Raw genomic sequence first — 18151 nt, 5'->3', positions numbered from 1 at the left:
GGAGCTTCACGGCCAGCAGGTCTTGCAGGGTCCGGGCCTAGGGCCGGGGCCCAGGCCCTGCAGCCTGTGGCAGGTGCTGGCGGCCGGCTGGCGGTACTTCCTCTTCCTGGGGCTCTGGTGGAAGGCCGCCTTCTCCTCCTGGAGCGCCTTCTCTGTGGCTTCCTGGGTGGAGGGGCAGAACTGGGGACACTGGTCCAGGAACAGGCTGAGGGAGCGCTGAAGGGTGACTTTGTCCCCACCCTCTTCTGCTGGAACTGGCTGGTGTGGACTCTGCACGGGTGGGCCGCGGGCCATGGGGTTAGGGGGCAGGGTGCTGGGGGCCACGGACGGCTGGTCTGAGGGGGCACGTGTCTCCCGGAGCTGGCTGCCCAGCCCCTGGGTCTTGGCAGGCGGGCTGCTGCTGCTGCTGCTGCTGGCCGGGAGGGGCCTCTTGGCACCTGCAGCCAGGCAGGGCTTGGGGACCAGGGCCACCCTCCTCCTGTCCCCGCCTGCAGCTGAGATGTGGAGGAAGGAGAGCTTCGGGGTCCGATGCTGGGCGGCCCGGGGCCGGCTGACTGAGTACCTGGGAGGCTTCTTTGCCTTCAGCCCCGGGTCACACAGCTCCTGGGCGGGGGGCAGTGGGGTGCGGGGGGCCAGGCCTCTCCTCACGGACTCTGGCTGGATGAGGAGAAACTTGGGGGCCCAGCTGTCTCTGGGGGGAACCGCGGGCAGGCCACCAGGGCGGGTAGGATGATGGCAAGGATGCAGGGGCACGGGGATCAGGGCTTGGCAGGAAGCATGCATCTTCTGGGCCCCCCGAGCTTGCAGATGTGCGGGAGGATGACAGCTGGGTGCCGGGACCCTCAGCAGGGCTGGAGCTCGCGCTGCTCTTCCTCTGGGAGAAGACATGGTCCTGCTCTCCTGGGCTCTGCAGTCTAATGGCTCAGGCTGGTGCCCTCCGCCCTTATATGGGCAGGAAGCCCCGCCTCCCAGCAGATTAACTCGCTAAGCCAATCAGTTCCACCGGACCTCATGCTCTCCAGTCTGCTGTTCAGATCTCTACCCTGAATTAATGAATCTGATTTTCTCCGGATTGGCTTCTAGAGTGCCTTATCTCCCCGGGGACCGCATCCACAGGAGGGAGCTTTCTGCCCAGGGGATGGGCCCCATCCTCTGCTCAGCCCTCCCTGTGCCAGCCCACTGAGTGCCCCTCACTCACCCCACAACCACTCCTGTCTCTGGGCCAAGGGGAGGAAGCCAAGGCTCACAGAGGTCAAAGCCACACAGGGCATGTCGGGGGCAAGCAGGGACCAGGCACCTTATGGGAGGGCTCACCCACATCTAACCTCCCTTCACTCCAAAGACCCTCCAACCCAGCGTGGAGCAGAACTGAGAGTGAGTGTGGGTCTGGGCACTGGTCTGCCAGGACCCGATTCCTGATGGACTGCGTCTCCCTGCCTTGCTTGATGAGATTGGTCCTCTCTGTGCCTGCCCAGGGACAGAGTGGTCAGACCCAATGGCTCCTTGTCCTCCGCCTTCTCTTCCCTGGGGGCTGGAACACATGTTCACCCTCTGTAAGGCTGTCTCCCCCTTTTCTCATCTGGCTAAAGGGAAGCTCTGTACCTATGAGTCACCCTAACTCTCTCTCCTTCTCCCCCCAGACCCTGGCTGCTTCTTGTTGTGGGGTCGAACCCTGGGTTCAAAATCAGACCACCAGAGGCTAAGACTGATTTTAAAAGCAGGCACGGATTTATTGAAAAACTGGCCAGGACAGCCACAAGAGCACCACACGCAGGTGGACTCCACACGACCGTACCATTTCAGGTGTAGCCAGTCCTTTTATTTATTTATTTTTTTAATATCCTTTATTGATTTTTATCAGAGAGGAAGAGAGAGGGATAGAGAGTTAGAAACATCTATGAGAGAGAATCATCGATCAGCTGCCTCCTGCACACCCCCTACTGGGGATGTGTCAGGAACCAAGGTACATGCCCTTAAACGGAATCAAACCCGGGACCTTTCAGTCCGCAGGCCGATGCTCTATCCACTGAGCCAAACCGGTTTTGGCATAGCCAGTTCTTTTAAAGGTCAAACCACAGGAATTTTCCTTTGTTCTAAATTCTAAATCCTAAAGACTACATTCTAAAGACTGGGGTCAGCCTGCAGGGTCGTTCCCAGTCACATCCCGCTGGACATTGGAGTGTGGCCCTATCTTGCGATAGTGGATAACACAGAAGCAGAGCTCAGAGGTTAGCTCCAGTTTCTATCTCTGAAGGTTACTGAGTCAGTGGGAATCGATCTCCTGTGGTCCTGGTCCCAGGCAAGGGAAAATTGCCTTAGCCTCCAGGTTTCCACCTGGAAGCTAAGATAAACACCCTGTGTTTAATCAGGTGTAGGAGCCAGAGGAGAAGGGTTAAAATTCAAACAGCAGTTTTTACCTGAGATGTATATTCTTAATGTCTTTTTCACTACTTTCTGTCCATGTGCATTTGACCACCTCATGAAAGTAGAATTCAGGAGGCATCATCCCTCAAGGGTCATCATCCATGTGGGAGCATGTGTCAGAATGTCCTTCCTTTTAGAAAGCGGAACACTGTTCCACGGTCCCAGTCTATAATCCCTTTTGCTTTTTATTTTTCCATCTCTCAATGCAACTTCTCCCGGGGGCTGCTTCCATTCTGAGATGTTGTGAACACAGGTGCCCCAAATCTCTTCCGGACCCTGCTTTCCCTTTTATGTGTGTACATACCCACAAGTGGCACTGCTGGCCCATTTGGTAATTTTATTTATTTTTTTTTCTTTGTCTTTCATTTGCTAATAATCTTCACCAAAGGATATTTTTTTCCATTGATTTTTTTAGAGTGTTGGAAGGGAGGGAGAGGGAGGGAGACGGGGGAAGTTAAAGAGAGAGAGAGAGAGAGAGAGAGAGAGAGAGAGGGAGAGAGAGAGAGAGAGAGAGAGAGAGAGAGAGAGAGAGAGAGAGATTGATTAGTTGACTCCCCCACACCTTTTGCCTGGTAGCTGGGGATCAAACCTACCACTGAAGCATGTGCCCTTGAGCAAAAAAACCTGCCATATTAATTGGTTTAATTTCATACTTGTTCCTAATTGGCTGGTGGAAATGGCTTGTGGGTGCAGCGGAGGTAAGATCAATTTGCATGTTTCTCTTTTATTAGATAGGAATGTTTGTGCTAATACTTTAATTTCTCCAGAATAGTCCTGATCTATCATCCCAGGGAGAATTTGAAATCATTTTACTGTCAAATTGCTTCTCCTCAAATTAATCCCATCAAGCTCTGGGGAAGGGGAGCATACAATGGCCTGAGGCTCCTTCTCCTGGGTTAGGACATAAAGGGAGGCGGGACTGAGGTCCAGTCCTTTACTTCCCTGAGTGGCACGTTCAGGTTTCCAATGGTTGGCTTTGGGGCTGAGCCGGCTGGAAAGGCTGCAGGGGGTCAAAGGGAAGGCCCCTCCTGTTTGGTGGGGCCGGGCTGGCCCCGCTCGAAGTTTCCCTGCCTAGGGGGCAATAAATCGTCTTCAACATCAGTCTTGGAGCAGCGTTCCTTTACCCAATGCTTTCCTCTCCTCATCTCGGACACGGCCCAGGCTGCTTGTTTCCACTCCCTGTAGCCTTTTGACTTCCATTCCTACCACTGCGGTCTCTAGCACAAGGCCCTAGCTTACACAGTTAAAGCACCCCCTTTCTTTTTCTGCTGACCAGCGAACGTTTCTTTTAAAGCGGCAGAAATACTGCTCCTTGAACGTAGGCTGGTCCAAGGTCAGCACAAACACGGATGAAATCGGGTTCAGTACCATTCTTCCTGTAGGGACATAAAGCCTCTGGACATGCTCCATTCGCATTTTCAACAGCTACTTGTTTCATAAGTATCATTCCATCCTCAGGGTCAGCCACAACCATGCCTACTGCTTGGAACAAGCAGCCACACATCCTGATATGGCTCCTCTGAGCCTTACCTAATTTTACTATGTCCAGAGATGTTTCCCCTTTTGCTGGCAGCTGCCTCCAGGCTGTGGTGGCACAGATATTTATCTGCTGATAAGCTTGCATGGGGCATACTAACTGAGCTTGCAAAGCCCCAGGAGGTCCGGTGCCCATGAGCATATTAATTGTAATGGGAACCCCATGAGCTGGGTGTCTGTTAGCCTGCTCCCCACTAAGCTCTGCCCAATTAGATTTCCATAATGAGTAATCTCCAGGTGAGGGACAAGCCTTTGGGACAGTATTCCAGTCACTGGGAGCCATGGCTTTCTCCGATATTATCTCTAGTAAGCCTAGCACACACGGGAAGTTAGTCCACACATAGAACAAGAGGTCTTCAACTCCTTCCAAGTTTTAAAAGGTATAGACTGAGGGTCACGGAGCATCTGACCTGCATTCTGAGGATCATACTGATCAAGGTACAGACTGAATCCTGAAGCATCTTCCCCAGCCTGCCTGGCTGCATGCAGAGTCCGCTGGGGTAAAGACAGAGGCACTATATTGGTTTCTGCTTGTTTGGGGGAAAAGGAGAGGCTTATGAGCATCAGTAAACTCCCCAAGTGCTTGCACCCACCTTCCCATTCCCACAGGCTGACCCCACCTTCCCATTCCCACAGGCTGTTCCCCTGCTGCCTCCTCCTGGGATTCTCGTTCACTTTTGGGAGGAAGAACATTGAGCTCAGGGCTCTCCCGCAGCAGCTGTAGCCCCGGGGACTGGAAGAGGCAGCAGAGGCATCCATGGTAGTCTTCCATTCTTACTTCCCCTGCACATTCACCAATTCCTTTCCGGAGTGGGGCCCAGGCAGTCAGGGACCACAGACTGAAAGTAGAGGCAGGAATTCCCTCTGGATCTTCAGCTACGTAACGGTCTCTAAGTTGCTTTCCTACCTCCTCCCAAGTCTCTACATTTACCTTTCCTTCCTCTGGAAACCATGGGCAAGTTTGATTTACCAAATCCAACAAACCAAGGAGCTGATGATGTCTAACAGAACAGCCCCGTGCGTGGAGCACAGCTTTAAGCATAGATACATATAAGTTCTTTTCCTGCCATCCTGAATTTCCCATTTTTACACCTAGCTATTACTAAACCACGTAAACTGCGCTCCTTACCTTACCTTTTGCTTTTCTGCATGTGCTTCCCTGGAGCGCCCTTTCACCTTGTAATTGTAGTTCCCTGAACTCAGGCCCCGGGTTGGATGCCGCAGGTGCCATGCCAGCACTGCCATCTTTCCCAGGAGGGGCGGTGGGGAAGGACTGAAGAGAAGACTGACAAGAGAATACACTAGGCACCGGTGGAACTCCGTGCCTGGACGAGGACACAAAAGGCACAGCCTGCAAGCAGATGCTTTTTTTTATAATCTGATTAAAACAAGGGTAGATTAACATTTATACAAATGTCCTTGTTTTGACACTAGCTGCAACCCCCACAGCCCATTAGCTCTTAGGAATGAATTAGGGAGGACTACAGGTGAGGCTTAAACATTCCAGGAAAGCACAGGTCAGGCCCAGGCTTCACCTTAGAGACCTCCCTACAGGCCCCCATGGCTCTGGGTTGAGCATCCACGTATGAAGCAGAGGTCATGTTTTGATTAGGGGTCCAGGAACCTGCCTGGGCTGCAGGCTCTATCTGCGATCTGGGGAATGCATGAGGCAGCCAATCAATGATTCTCTCATCATTGACGTCTCTCTCTCTCTCTCTCTCTCTCTCTCTCTCTCTCTCTCTCTCTCTCTCTCTGTGTGTGTGTGTGTGTGTCTCCCTCTTTCTCCTCCCTCCATTCCTACTTTCTCTCTGAGATATAATTTTAAAATATATACATATTGAAATCATAACAATAATAAAAAATAAATAAAATGAACAGCCCTCTCTGGTTTTCTCAGTGCTCTGAGCATCAGCCCATGGATCAAAGGGTCTAGGGTTCCATTTCTGCTCAAGGGCACATACTTCAGTGATAGGGTTCATCTCCAGCTCCCAGGCAAGGGTGTGGGGGAGTCAACCAATCAATGTCTCTCTCTCTCTCTCTCTCTCTCTCTCTCTCTCTCTCTCTCTCTCTCTCTCTCCCCCACATCCCCTTCCCTTCCTTCAAACACTCTCAAAAAATCAATGGAGAAAATATCCTCTAGTGAAGATTATTAGCAAATGAATAACAAAAAACAAACAAAAAAATTACCAAATGGGTCAGCACTGGCACTTCTGGGGAGATACACACAAAAATGACAGGCGGGTCCTGAAGGGATTTGGGGCACCTGTGTTCACACCATCTGAGAATAGAAGCAGCCACCGGGGAAGGTGCACTGAGAGATGGAAGGATAAGAAGCAAAAGGGATTATAGACTGGGACCGTGGGACAGTGTTCCGCTTTCTAAACGGAAGGACATGCTGACACAAGCTCCCACATGGGTGATGACCCTTGAGGATATGATGCTTCCTGATATCAGTCAGCCCATCAGGGCATGTTCTGTGGAATTCCACTTTCATGAGGTGGTCAAACTCACAGGGACAGAAAGTGGAAAGTAGCAGCCAGGGACTGCGGGGAGAGGGAGGGAGAGTTCGGGTGTTTCATGGGCACAGAGATTCCCTTTAGCCCGATGAGAAAAGGCGGGGAGCCTCATGGAGGGATGAACACGTGTTCCAGCCCCCAGAGAAGGCAGAGGACAAGGAGACAGTGCATCTGACCACTCTGTCCCCTGGGCAGGCAGCAAAGAGGACCTCTCTCTCACCAAGGGAGGCAGGGAGATCCAGTCCAGCAGGGCTCGGGTCCTGGCAGACGAGTGCCCAGACCCACATTCACTCAGCGTTCTGCTCCACGCTGGCGGGGCTGGAGGGTCCTTGGAGAGCAGGAGAGTGAATGTGGGTGAGCCTTCCAACAAGGTCACAGTGCCTGGTCCCTGCCTTGCCCTGACATGCCCTGTGTGGTCTTGACCTCTGTGAGCCTTGGCTTCCTCCCCTTGGCCCAGAGACGGGAGTGGTTGTGGGGTCAGTGAGGGGCACTCAGTGGCCTGGCACAGGGAGGGCTGAGCAGAGGATGGGGCCCACCCTCTGGCCTGGGAGCTCCCTCCTGTGGATGCGGTTCCCAGGGAGCTCAGGCATTCTAGAAGCCAGTCCGGAGAAGATCAGATTAATTAGGGTGGGTTCAGGGTAGTGAACTGAACAGCAGACTGGAGAGCATGAGGTCCGGTGGAACTGATTGGCTTAGCGAGTTAATCTGCTGGGAGGCGGGGCTTCCTGCCCATATAAGGGCGGAGGGCACCAGCCTGAGCCATTGGACTGCAGAGCCCAGGAGAGCAGGACCATGTCTTCTCCCAGAGGAAGAGCAGCGCGAGCTCCAGCCCTGCTGAGGGTCCCGGCACCCAGCTGCCATCCTCCCGCACATCTGCAAGCTCGGGGGGCCCAGCTGGGTGCTCCCTGCCCAGCCCGGATCCCGCTGCCCCTGCATCCTTGCCATCATCCTACCCGCCCTGGCGGCCCGCCCCTGCTTCCCTCCAGAGACAGCTGGGCCCCCAAGTTTCTCCTCATCCAGCCTGAGTCGGTGAGGAGAGGCCTGGCCCCCTGCACCCCACTGCCCCCCGCCCAGGAGCTGTGTGACCCGGGGCTGAAGGCAAAGAAGCCTCCCAGGTACTCAGTCAGCCGGCCCCGGGCCACCCAGCATCCTGCTCCAAAGCTCTCCTTCCTCCCCATCTCAGCTGCAGCAGCAGTCCCTCCAGGCCAGCAGCAGCAGCAGCCCGCCTGCCAAGACCCAGGGGCTGGGCAGCCAGCTCCGGGAGACATGTGCCCCCTCAGACCAGCCGTCCGTGGCCCCCAGCACCCTGCCCCCCAAGCCCATGGCCCGCGGCCCACCGTGCAGAGCCCACACCAGCCAGTTCCAGCAGAAGAGGGTGGGGACAGAGTCACCCTTCAGCGCTCCCTCAGCCTGTTCCTGGACCAGTGTCCCCAGTTCTGCCCCTCCACCCAGGAAGCCACAGAGAAGGCGCTCCAGGAGGAGAAGGCGGCCTTCCACCAGAGCCCCAGGAAGAGGAAGTCCCGCCAGCCGGCCGCCAGCACCTGCCACAGGCTGCGGGCCCTGGGCCCCGGCCCTAGGCCCGGACCCTGCAAGACCTGCTGGCCGTGAAGCTCCCTGGCCCCGAGCTGGACACCATCGTGCTCTCCCTGCACCCCCCTCTCCTTCCCCGGGCCTTCCGGACAGGCGCTCCCTGCGCAGCCTCGTGGCCCAGCTCCTCGGACGCGGCAGCCAGGACGGAGCACGGCCACAGCTCCATGGAGGACCCAGCGCCCGCAGCACCGGGTCCTCTGGGAGGTCGGACAAGACGCCCAGACCCAGCGCTCAGCGCCGCCCAGCGTTTGAAGGACGTGCCTGTGGAATTGGGGTTACTGGGTGATCACACATGTCTCCTGTCCCAAATGTCTAACAATAAAGGAACGGTTCAATAAACTGGAGTGCATCTGTGGTTCTATTTGTCATCGCGTTTGTTTCCTGCCTGCCTGCCGTGGCCCTGGGTGGAGCATCGATGTAAGAAGCAGGTTGTCACGATTTGATTCAAGGTCTGGCACTGCCCGGGTTGCATACTCCATCCCCAATATTGGGAATTTAAAGGGTAGCTGATCAATGTTTGTCTCTTATCATTGATAATTCTATGTCTTTATCCCTCTCCCTTTCTCTCTGAAATGTAATGAATACATATTAAAATAATGTTTATTTCCTGATTTTTAACATAATTCAGACTTATTGTAGAAAATTTCAGAAATAAACACCTAGAAAGAAGAAAAGGAAACTATTCAAAAATCCTACCACAGAGATATAAGAGTCGGAACATTTGATAAGCTTTCTCGTAGGAATAGTAACATATTCCTTATGCAAAATTGAGTGTAATTTTTCTCTTTAGATTGGAGCCTGTTTGTTTAAACTTCCTGTGTATGACATTATGTATTCAGATATATTAAAATGAAATCATTTATGACTTCTTACTATGCACAGTCAGTCTTCATTGTCAATAGATTCTTCTAAACTGACTTTAAGCAAAAAGAAGAGTAATCTTCACCATAGGCTCAGCAATACAGGCATGAGTTGTGTCTGCAGCATATTTGTGGACACAAAAATATTTAAATACTTCGAAAACCCAAAGTACTTCTAATACTAAATACTGAAAGAAACATGAACTTCCTGGTTCAGTGGTTGAACATCCACCCATGAACCAAGAGGTCACTGTTTTATTCCAGGTCAGTGCACATGCCCAGATTCTGGGCTGGAACCCCAGTAGCAGGCATGCAGGAGGCAGCTGATCCATGACTCTCCCTCATCATTGATGTTTTTATCTCTCCCCCCCCCCCACTGTCCTTTCCCCTCTGCCACCAATAATAATAATGTTTTAAACATGTGAACTATACATACATTTTTAAAAGATTAATAAAAACAAGATAATTATTTTCCAATCTGCTTATTCTGGTTCAGAAATGGAGAATTAGGGAAGTAAGTAATTTGGGGAAAGTCACATGACTCCTGAATGACCAGTCGGGGTTGAAAGCCACTGGTCTGCCCTCACAGCCCACACTCTGAAGCAAACTCTGTTCTAATCCCCTGTCACTGAACGTTCTTTGAAAACACGATTTGAAAAGCTGCTGCATAATATTCACTAACATAAACATCCAAACATGCGTTAATTTAACTCTCCCCAGCACTGGGCAATCGGGTGTTTATAATTGCTTGCATTTGTATTTGGTTTTCGTTAATCCTCCCCCCATCTCCATCGGATATTTTCGCATTGCTTTCCCCCCCCCCTTTGAGGAAATGGATAAAATGCTAATAACTCTACTCTTCCCCCCATGTGAAGTTGCTTTCCTCAAATCCAATTAATCTTACAATGGAAATTACAATATACATTACTTTTATTTATTTATTTATTTTAATAATTCTTTATTGCTGAAAGCATTACATATGTTCCCTTTATTTTCATTTATTTATTTAATTTTTTTTTTTTGGTGTTTAGAGAGTGGGAGGGAGAAGAATGAAGGGAGGAGAGAGAAATATCAATGTGAGAGAAGCATTGGTTTCCTCCCAAATGTGCCCTGACCAAGGATCGAACCTGCAACCCAGGTATGTGCTCTTGACCAGGAGCTGAACTCACCACCCCTCCATGCAGGGGCCAGTGCTCTGATCACTGAGCACCACCGGCCAGGGCCTGCTCCTGTGGGTTTTGTTTTGTGCATACATCTTTGTCTTATAATGACCAAATCCCTCATTATTTCATTAGGGTGTATACACTAGATGGAAAGTTTTAGGATCAAAATGATACCTACCTAGCTAAAGTTTAGTGAAGTCACTACAAATGGCATCTATCACAAGTTTGTTTGTTGTTGTTTTTAAAGAGTTTTACATGACAGTGCAGGGAATACATCAGAAACCTTTGAACCTTCTCAATTCTGTTGTGAACTTGAAATTTCTCTAAAACATAAATTGTATTTAAAAGGGGCAAGGTGACATGGACATGAGTTTATGGGCTTTTTGGCCAGCCACCAGGAACAGCTCCAGCCTGGCTCTGCCGCTGCCAGCTGGATGGCCTCGGGCAGGTCACTCCGTCCCTCTGGCCTCAGTCGCCTCACCTGTGAGATGGGAGGCACCGAGGACAGGGGACGGCATGCAGTGCTGTGTGTTAAGCCCTTGCCATGCTGCCTGGTGCTCTGTGGCCTACAGATGGCAGGGCCAGTGAGGGCGGTGCTCTGCACATGGGAGGGAGTGTGGGCGCCCGCTCCTGCTGTGGGGGTGGCAGCCTGAGCTCCCTGGCCCCTGAGAGAGGGTGGGGTTGGGGGCCCAGGTGGAGCGGGAGGGGCCCCTGTGGAGGGAAACGGCTCCCTGGTGGAGCACTGAGTGCAGCTGGGCCTGTGGCCTGGGAGGCAGCCTTGTGGGTGCCTGCTCCCCAGCCCGCACCTCCGGTCTGCAGCTGCGACCTGCCTCCCAGCAAATGGGCCATGGCCGGGGCTTGGCTGCTGCTTCTCTTGGCCCTCGGGTGTCCAGCCCTGCCCGCAGGTGAGTCCCTGCCTGCTTCTCTCTGTGCTCCGTTTGTCTGCCCCGAACCACCCTCTCCCTCTGGGCGTCCGGGTGTGGGTGAGATGCAGGGGCCCTGGAGGCACTGGAGCCTCTGAGAAGGTCTCAGCAGCCCATTTCCCGTCCCCATTCACTCTACCTCCCAGCCACTTGCTCGGGGCCCCGTCCTGCTCCCCTGGGCTCCACCGTGTTGGTGGGGAGGAGTCAGCTCTTGGGGTACAGAGAGACAAAGCAGGCTGGCGGGGTCCATGGGGCCGGGCGGAGAGCCAGGGCTGTTCTGTGATAGGGAGTGACGGGGCCTGGCAGTGCTGTGAGGTCCCTCCTGCCTTCCTGTCCAGGTCTCCTGCCCTCAGGGCCCTTTCCAGCGGGGCTCAGAGTGCCCAGTGTTCACCCCCAGCTGCCCCTTCTCAGGGGGCTCTCAGGAGAAGGCCCAAGGCCTCAGTGACTTCCCGGGTGCATGCACCCCCAGGCTCCAAAGATCAAGGCTGGAGCCAAAGGACTAGAATTGTGAGCGTTCCAGCTTCATGTAGAGCCTGTGCAGATTTGTGTGTGTGTGTGTGTGCGTGTGTGAGGTAGGAGGGAGCCCTTGGCCTTTGAATGAAAACATCTCCGTGAGCTGGAGCTGACCCAGTGTGTCACAGCTCTCCCTCCCGAGGAGGCCAGCCATGCCCGTGTGGGGCAGGGCATGCCCAGGGCAGGCGACTGAGCTCCAGGAAGGACGCAGCCAGGCTGAGGAGGAGCAATCCTGGGGGGCTTTGTGGAGGAGGCAGATGCTTAGCTCACCTTGGGGAGTGTCTCTGCCTGTGCAACTGCGAAGGCTCAGGAGCTGTGGTTCCTGGAGCTCACTCCTCCCTTTGTCTGTGATGCCTCATTAACGATAGCATGGATAGAATCCGGATACTCATCTGCCAGGTGTTTTACATTCATCAACTTTATTCTACGCAACAGCTCTGTGGGGCTGGCGTCACTAACGCCATGATACTGATGGGACCATTGAGACTCAGTATATCAAGCGCCTGAGACAAACCACCTCTATCAGAGGCCACGTCCCAGGTTGGCCCACTGTGTCACATAGCAGAATCTTAGTCATCCTTCACGTGGGGTGATACGTGGGAGTTAGAGTTGCCGAGCTCTGAGCTCACATCTGAGTGGGCTGCTGACCGTCCTCATGCTACGGGTCAGTTATTTGACCTCGAGAAATCCTCTGTGAGCACTCCACACCCTTCCTCCCCACAAAATTCCCTCCATGCATCCCAGCAGCCTGCGCATTTCTTTGTCCTGGCTACACTCGGAGTTGTGGGGTGTGTGTGTGTGTGTGTGTGTGTGTGTGTGTAGTTTTTTGTTAATCCTCACCCAAGGATATTTTCCCATTGATTTTTAGAGAGAGTGGGAGGGAGGGGAAGAGACAGAGAAACATCAATGTGAGAGAGACACATCAACTGGTTGCCTCCTGCATGAGCCCGCAACCAATGTACATGCCCTTCACTGGAATGGAACCCAGAACCCTTCAGTCCACAAGTTGACACTCTATCCACTGAGCCAAACCAGCTAGGGCTTTACTCACACTTTTTTTTTTTTAAATATATTTTATTGATTTTGTACAGAGAGGAAGGGAGAGAGATAGAGTGCTAGAAACATCGATGAGAGAGAGTCATCGATCAGCTGCCTCCTGCACACCCCCTACTGGGGATATGCCCGCAACCAAGGTACATGCCCTTGACCGGAATCGAACCCCGGACCCTTCAGTCCCCAAGCCGACGCTCTATCCATTGAGCCAAACCGGTCTCGGCTACTCACACTTTTAATTTGTTTGGGGATTTTAACTTTTAAGATTTAATTTTTATGAGCAAATATCCAACTGTTCAAAAATAACATTGTTATGTATTAAATGAATCATCCTTACTGAAAAGACTAAATTTGTGGAAAATTAGGAATATTCGGGAAAATAAAGGACAGATCTACCTGAATTACAGGTTCGATCCCCGGTGGAGGCTGTTTCTCTCACATCAATGTTTCTCTTCCTTCCTCTCTCTAAGCATGTCCTGGGGTGAATAATACACCAAACACCCTCCTATAGCCACTCAGGTTAACAAATGGTTACAATCTTGCCATATTTTAACTATATTTTTTAAAATGTATTTTTGTATTGATTTCAGAGAGGAATGGAGAGGAACAAAGAGATACAAACATCAATGATGAGAGAGAAACATGGATTGGATCCTCCTGCGTGCTCCCTACTGGGGATCAAGCCCAAAACCGAGGCAAGCGCCCTGAGCAGGAATCCAGCAGTGGCTCCTGGTCCATAGGTTGCCACTCAACCACTGGGCCATGCCAGTCGGGCTGAACTAGACTTTTTTTAAGAAACAAAAAGTTACAGACACATTTGAAGCCCCTTTAGTCTGATTCCAGATCTTATTTCCTCCCGTTTCTCCCCAGAAGCAACCACTCTCCTGAGTCTGGCACAACCAGGTGTTATGCGTGTTTGTTTCCATTGAGACTGAGTGCTTTGAAAGTGGGACAATGTATACATAAATTATTACATAAAATATAATGCTGTATATAAATTAATGTTGTATTTTTAATGCCTTGTACAGAAAGGTTCAGATATGATAGATGGGTGATGGAAAGATGATGGACGGATGGACGGATGGACGGATGGACATATAGATGGAAAGTAGAGAGAATCGCTGTAGAAAACATGGATGGTGGAAAAGAGTGAATGAGTAGAGAGGTGGATGAAAGGGTGGAGGGAAGGAAGGGTGTTTCAGGGGGAAACGCAAGGAGAGAGGGCTGGTGGAGAGGACGGAGGGACGGATGGATGGGGAAGGCAGACAGAAGCACAGACGCCTGCAGTGAGGTGCGGGCCTGGGAGGGCACGGGCAGATCTGGGCGCCCACAGGTGCACGCTCTCTTCCAGGTGTGGGCGGCACCCCCTTCCCCTCGCTGGCGCCCCCCATCACCATGCAGGTGGACGGGAGGCAGCAGGTGCTGGTGGTCTGCCTGGTCCTGGACGCGGCGCCCCCTGGCCTCGAGAGCCCCGTCTGGTTCTCCGCTGGCAACGGCAGCGCCCTGGGCGCCTTCACCTACGGCCCTTCCCCAGCCGCCGATGGCACCTGGACCCGCGTGGCCCAGCTCTCCCTGCCCGCGGAGGAGCTGGCATCCTGGGAAGCCTTGGTCTGCCACACCGGGCCTGGGGCTGGGGACCGCAGCCAGAGCACACAGCCCCTGCAGCTGTCAGGTGGGGACGGAGCCTGGGCCCTGAGTGCCCTGCCCCTTTCCCTCTCCCTGGTCCCGGGGTTTGGTGGGAAGGAGGCGGGCCCAGACCACGGGGGCATGAGGGGTGTCCCAGTGACCACCAAACAGGGGAAGGGTGCCTGGGCTCAGAGCAGGGCCACCTGAGGCCCTAAGGCCTGGGGTTTGCAACTGTGACATCTCACCCAAATCCGGGCTCTGTGCATGTCTCCCCGGTGGTGACAGTGCCTCCTCCCTCCTAGGATGGAGATGTGCATTAAGGTACATAGCTTCACCTGCTACCTAGGCCACTGTCTCTATACCCAGGATTAATATCTACATATCACCTATATGACACCCCCCCTATTAGACCCAAACAATGAGTGAATAACTGATTGCTGCCACTTACTCAGTGCTTACTCCTGCCAGGTACTATTTATTGTAAACACTTTACATTTATGAAGTCATATAGTTTTCCTCATTGTATCGGGGACAGAGAAGTTAAGTAATATGTCCAAGGTCATCTATTATTATTACTTTATTCTTTTTAAAAAATATATTTTATTGACTTTTTACAGAGAGGAAGGGAGAAGGATAGAGAGTTAGAAACAGCGATGAGAGAGATACATCCATCAGCTGCCTCCTGCACGCCCCCTCCCCCCACTGGGGATGTGCCAGCAACCAAGGTACATGCCCTGGACCAGAATCGAACCCTGGACCTTTCAGTCCGCAGGCCTACACTCTATTCATTGCGCCAAACCGGTTTTGGCTATTACTTTATTCTTTAAAAATATTTTTTTATTGATTCCGGAAGAAGGGAGAGGGAGAGAGAGAGAAACATCAATGATGAGAATCATTGATAGCTGCCTCCTGCATGCCCCGCACTGGGGGTGGAGCCCACAACTCGGGCATGTGCCCTGACCGAGAATCAAACTGTGACCTCCTGGTTCATAGGTCGATGCTCAACCACTAAGCCAGGCCAGCCGGGCTATTATTACTCTATTAATAACCAGATGGCTTCCTCTTTTTGGATTATGTTGGTTTTAACATAATTTTTGTTGAACGAATCCTCTGCCTTCCAAAGGCTGCAGAGAAAACGGTTCCTTGTCCGGAAGTGCTGAGGCAGCTCGCCTCCCAGGGGCACAGCACAGGGGGCGGCAGGGAGCCAGGCAGACCTGGGCCCCTCGGAGGACCTGCAGCGAGTGGGCTCAGGTTTCCACTGCCGGTTCCTTTGTGCATTTATCCAGCGTGCCATGAACAGGCCCGTGTCAGGGCCGGGGCACCGTACTGGGGCGGGGGGCTCGGTACTGGGGCGGGGGGGCACAGTACTGGGGCGGGGGGCACCATACTGGGGCGGGGGGCTCGGTACTGGGGCGGGGGGCACAGTACTGGGGCGGGGGGCACCATACTGGGGCGGGGGCACAGCCCATCCCAAGTCTCACTCCTTCTCCTTGGTGGCAGGAGAGACATTCTCAGCCAGGACCTGCCTCTGGGAGCCGCTGGGGGGTGAGTGCTGGGGCCAGGACCGCAGGTGCCGGGGGCTCTGGCCTGGTGGGTCCTATGGGAGTTGGTAGGGTCCCTGAGGAGCTGTCTGTCTGGCTGGGTTGGTGCCCTGGCCGGCCTGGGCCTCTGTGCGCCCGCGGGTAAGACCTCTGGCCCCAGCCCGTCCCTGGCCTCCAGTTGGGAGCACAGGTGAGCCTGTGAGAGGGGCAGCCCAGGGGAGCGGCAGCATCAGGGCCTCGGAGGCCCCTGGGAGGCGTGGGAGCCGTCACCCCCACCTCCTGCAGGTCATGGTCCCCCCGGCCTCCTCCGGCCACAGGCTTCTGAGCGGCTCCTCTCTGCAGTGAGGCTGCCTCCTGCCCGGCCCGGCCCCTGACGGGGGATGTAAGAAAGGGAAGGTGAGGCGGTATTTGTTATTCCCAGGAGGAGGTGCGGTCAGACACCAGGAAGGACCTGCCCTGAAGTTGGGGGACCGCATGGAGGGGGAATGGCAAGGGCAGAGGACCAGGCCCCTCTTCTCGGGGGACATTGTGGGGGTGGGGTGCTGAGGAGCCCGGGCCCAGCCTGCTCCTTCCCTCCCGCAGGGACGGGGGGCCGTGTGCTGAGGCTGGGGGCGCTGAGGCTGCTGCTCTTCAAGCTGCTGCTGGTGGACCTGCTCCTGACCTGCAGCCGCCTGCTCACCCCACCTGCTGCACCCGGCTCCCCGCACTGGCCGCCCCGCAGCCTGGGCGGTCGGAACACCTTCGTGCCCGATGACTGCAGTCGCCGCCTGGAGAGACCCAGTGCTCAGGGCCTCCCACCTTGGAGGACACTGGACCTGCTCCCCCTGGAGGCAGGGCGGTCCCTTCCTTCCCCTGAGGCCGGTCTGGGGGAAAGGCTGGTCTCTTCCTTCTGACTGGGAGCCCCTGAGGGCGGAGATTGACACAGGCATCCTGGGACATTTGAGATGCAGAACACTGAGCACAATTAAAGGAGAACTTCAATGGCACAAGCAAAGGACAAGTGTTTTCATTCCTGTCTTCTCTGGTTTAGAGGAGGCAATTGGGTAGAAATCTGGGAAGGCTTCCCAGAGGAGGAGGGCTTCCTGAGGGTAAGACCGTGGGGCTGGGGGCTGGGGAGGGCACTGTGCCTCCTGTCTCCTTACTCGGGGCCAAGCAGGAGGCCAGGCCCCTCTGGCTCCTCACCCTGCCCACGCTCTGTGAGAGGTGGGGCGTGCAGCCCAGGAGCCTGGGAGCCCGGGAATGCGGGTGCCGGGCCTGATGGGGAGTCTGTGCAGACACCACTGAGGTGAGCAGGGCCAGGATCCCAGAGGAAGGGGAGTGTGCTCAGCGCCAAGAGCACTGACGGTCACCCCAAGCTTACTCTGATTAACCAAGTGAGGGTCATTATTCATTTCACAAGCATTCACTGACCGTCAACTCAGCCACGCACTGAAGCAGCTTTTGTTTGTTTTGTTTCCTGAAGAGGCTTCTTGTGGTGATAGAACATGGGGCTCCATGAGGGGTGTAGGCGGCGTGCTCCCTGTTCCTTCAGCACCGCCCTTCCCAGAGGCTCCTCCAGTGGCTCAGCCCAGGCACCGCGGGGCGCTGTGGCGTGGATGTCCCCGGGCCGCCCAGAGCAGCCTGCTGGACCAGTGGTGCTACTGGTCTCCCCAGGGTGTTGCTGGGAAAGTATGATCCAATACTCCCTCCCCCTCCCCCCCTTGTGTGGAGTCAATGACAGGGCCAGCTTCCTTGAGTCTCTGTGCCCTCTGAGCTTTGAGAAAAAACAGTCTGAGATAAAGAATGACATAACACAGATGAAGAACACATTGCAAGGAATATACAGCAGATTAGGGGAAACTGCAGATTGAATCAATGAAACAGAGTTGAACATATCACTAAATTAGAGAACCAAAAAGAAAAAAACAATTCAAAAACAGGAGGACAGCTTAAGGGAGCTGTGGGACAATGTGAAACATAGCAATATTAGAATAATAGGTGTGCCAATATTAGAATAATAGGGAAAAAGGAATAAAGAAGGTGTTGAAGAAATAATGATAGAAAACTTCCCTAACATACTAAAGGAAAAAGTCATACAAGTTCAGGAGATACAGAGAACCAAAACAAGAACCCAAACAGACCCACACCTGGACACATCATAATTAAAATACCAAAAATTACAACAAAGAGAGAATCTTAAAGGCCGAAAGAGAAAATAAAGCTGTTACCTACAAAGGAGTGTCCATAAGGCTGACACCTGATTTCTCATCAGAAACTCTACAGGCCAGAAGGGAATGGCATGAAGTACTCAAGGTAATGGAAAGCAAGGATTTGAAACCAAGATTACTATAACCAGCGAGGCTATCATTCAAAATAGATAGTGTTAAAGGCAGTTTCTGACTAATTGGATCAGGCTAAGACTCAGTG

General features: G+C 53.4%; 1 protein-coding gene across 1 annotated transcript; it reads left to right on the top strand.

Moving 5' to 3' along the window:
- Window positions 1–10936: 10936 nt before the first annotated feature.
- Window positions 10937–16638, top strand: LOC311625797 (pre T-cell antigen receptor alpha-like; the record flags this gene model as incomplete). The annotated part of the gene is made up of 4 exons (XM_084890414.1): window positions 10937–10994; window positions 13930–14250; window positions 15705–15749; window positions 16328–16638. The coding sequence occupies 4 exons, from the start codon at window positions 10937–10939 to the stop codon at window positions 16636–16638; spliced, it is 735 nt and encodes a 244-aa protein (XP_084746540.1).
- Window positions 16639–18151: the final 1513 nt, after the last annotated feature.

The sequence above is a fragment of the Pipistrellus hanaki genome (genome assembly GCF_964339955.1).
Source record: "Pipistrellus hanaki genome assembly, chromosome: 7".
Lineage (NCBI taxonomy): Eukaryota > Metazoa > Chordata > Mammalia > Chiroptera > Vespertilionidae > Pipistrellus > Pipistrellus hanaki.
The sequence above is the reverse complement of the archived record's forward strand: the minus strand, read 5'-3'. Positions and strand labels throughout refer to the sequence as shown.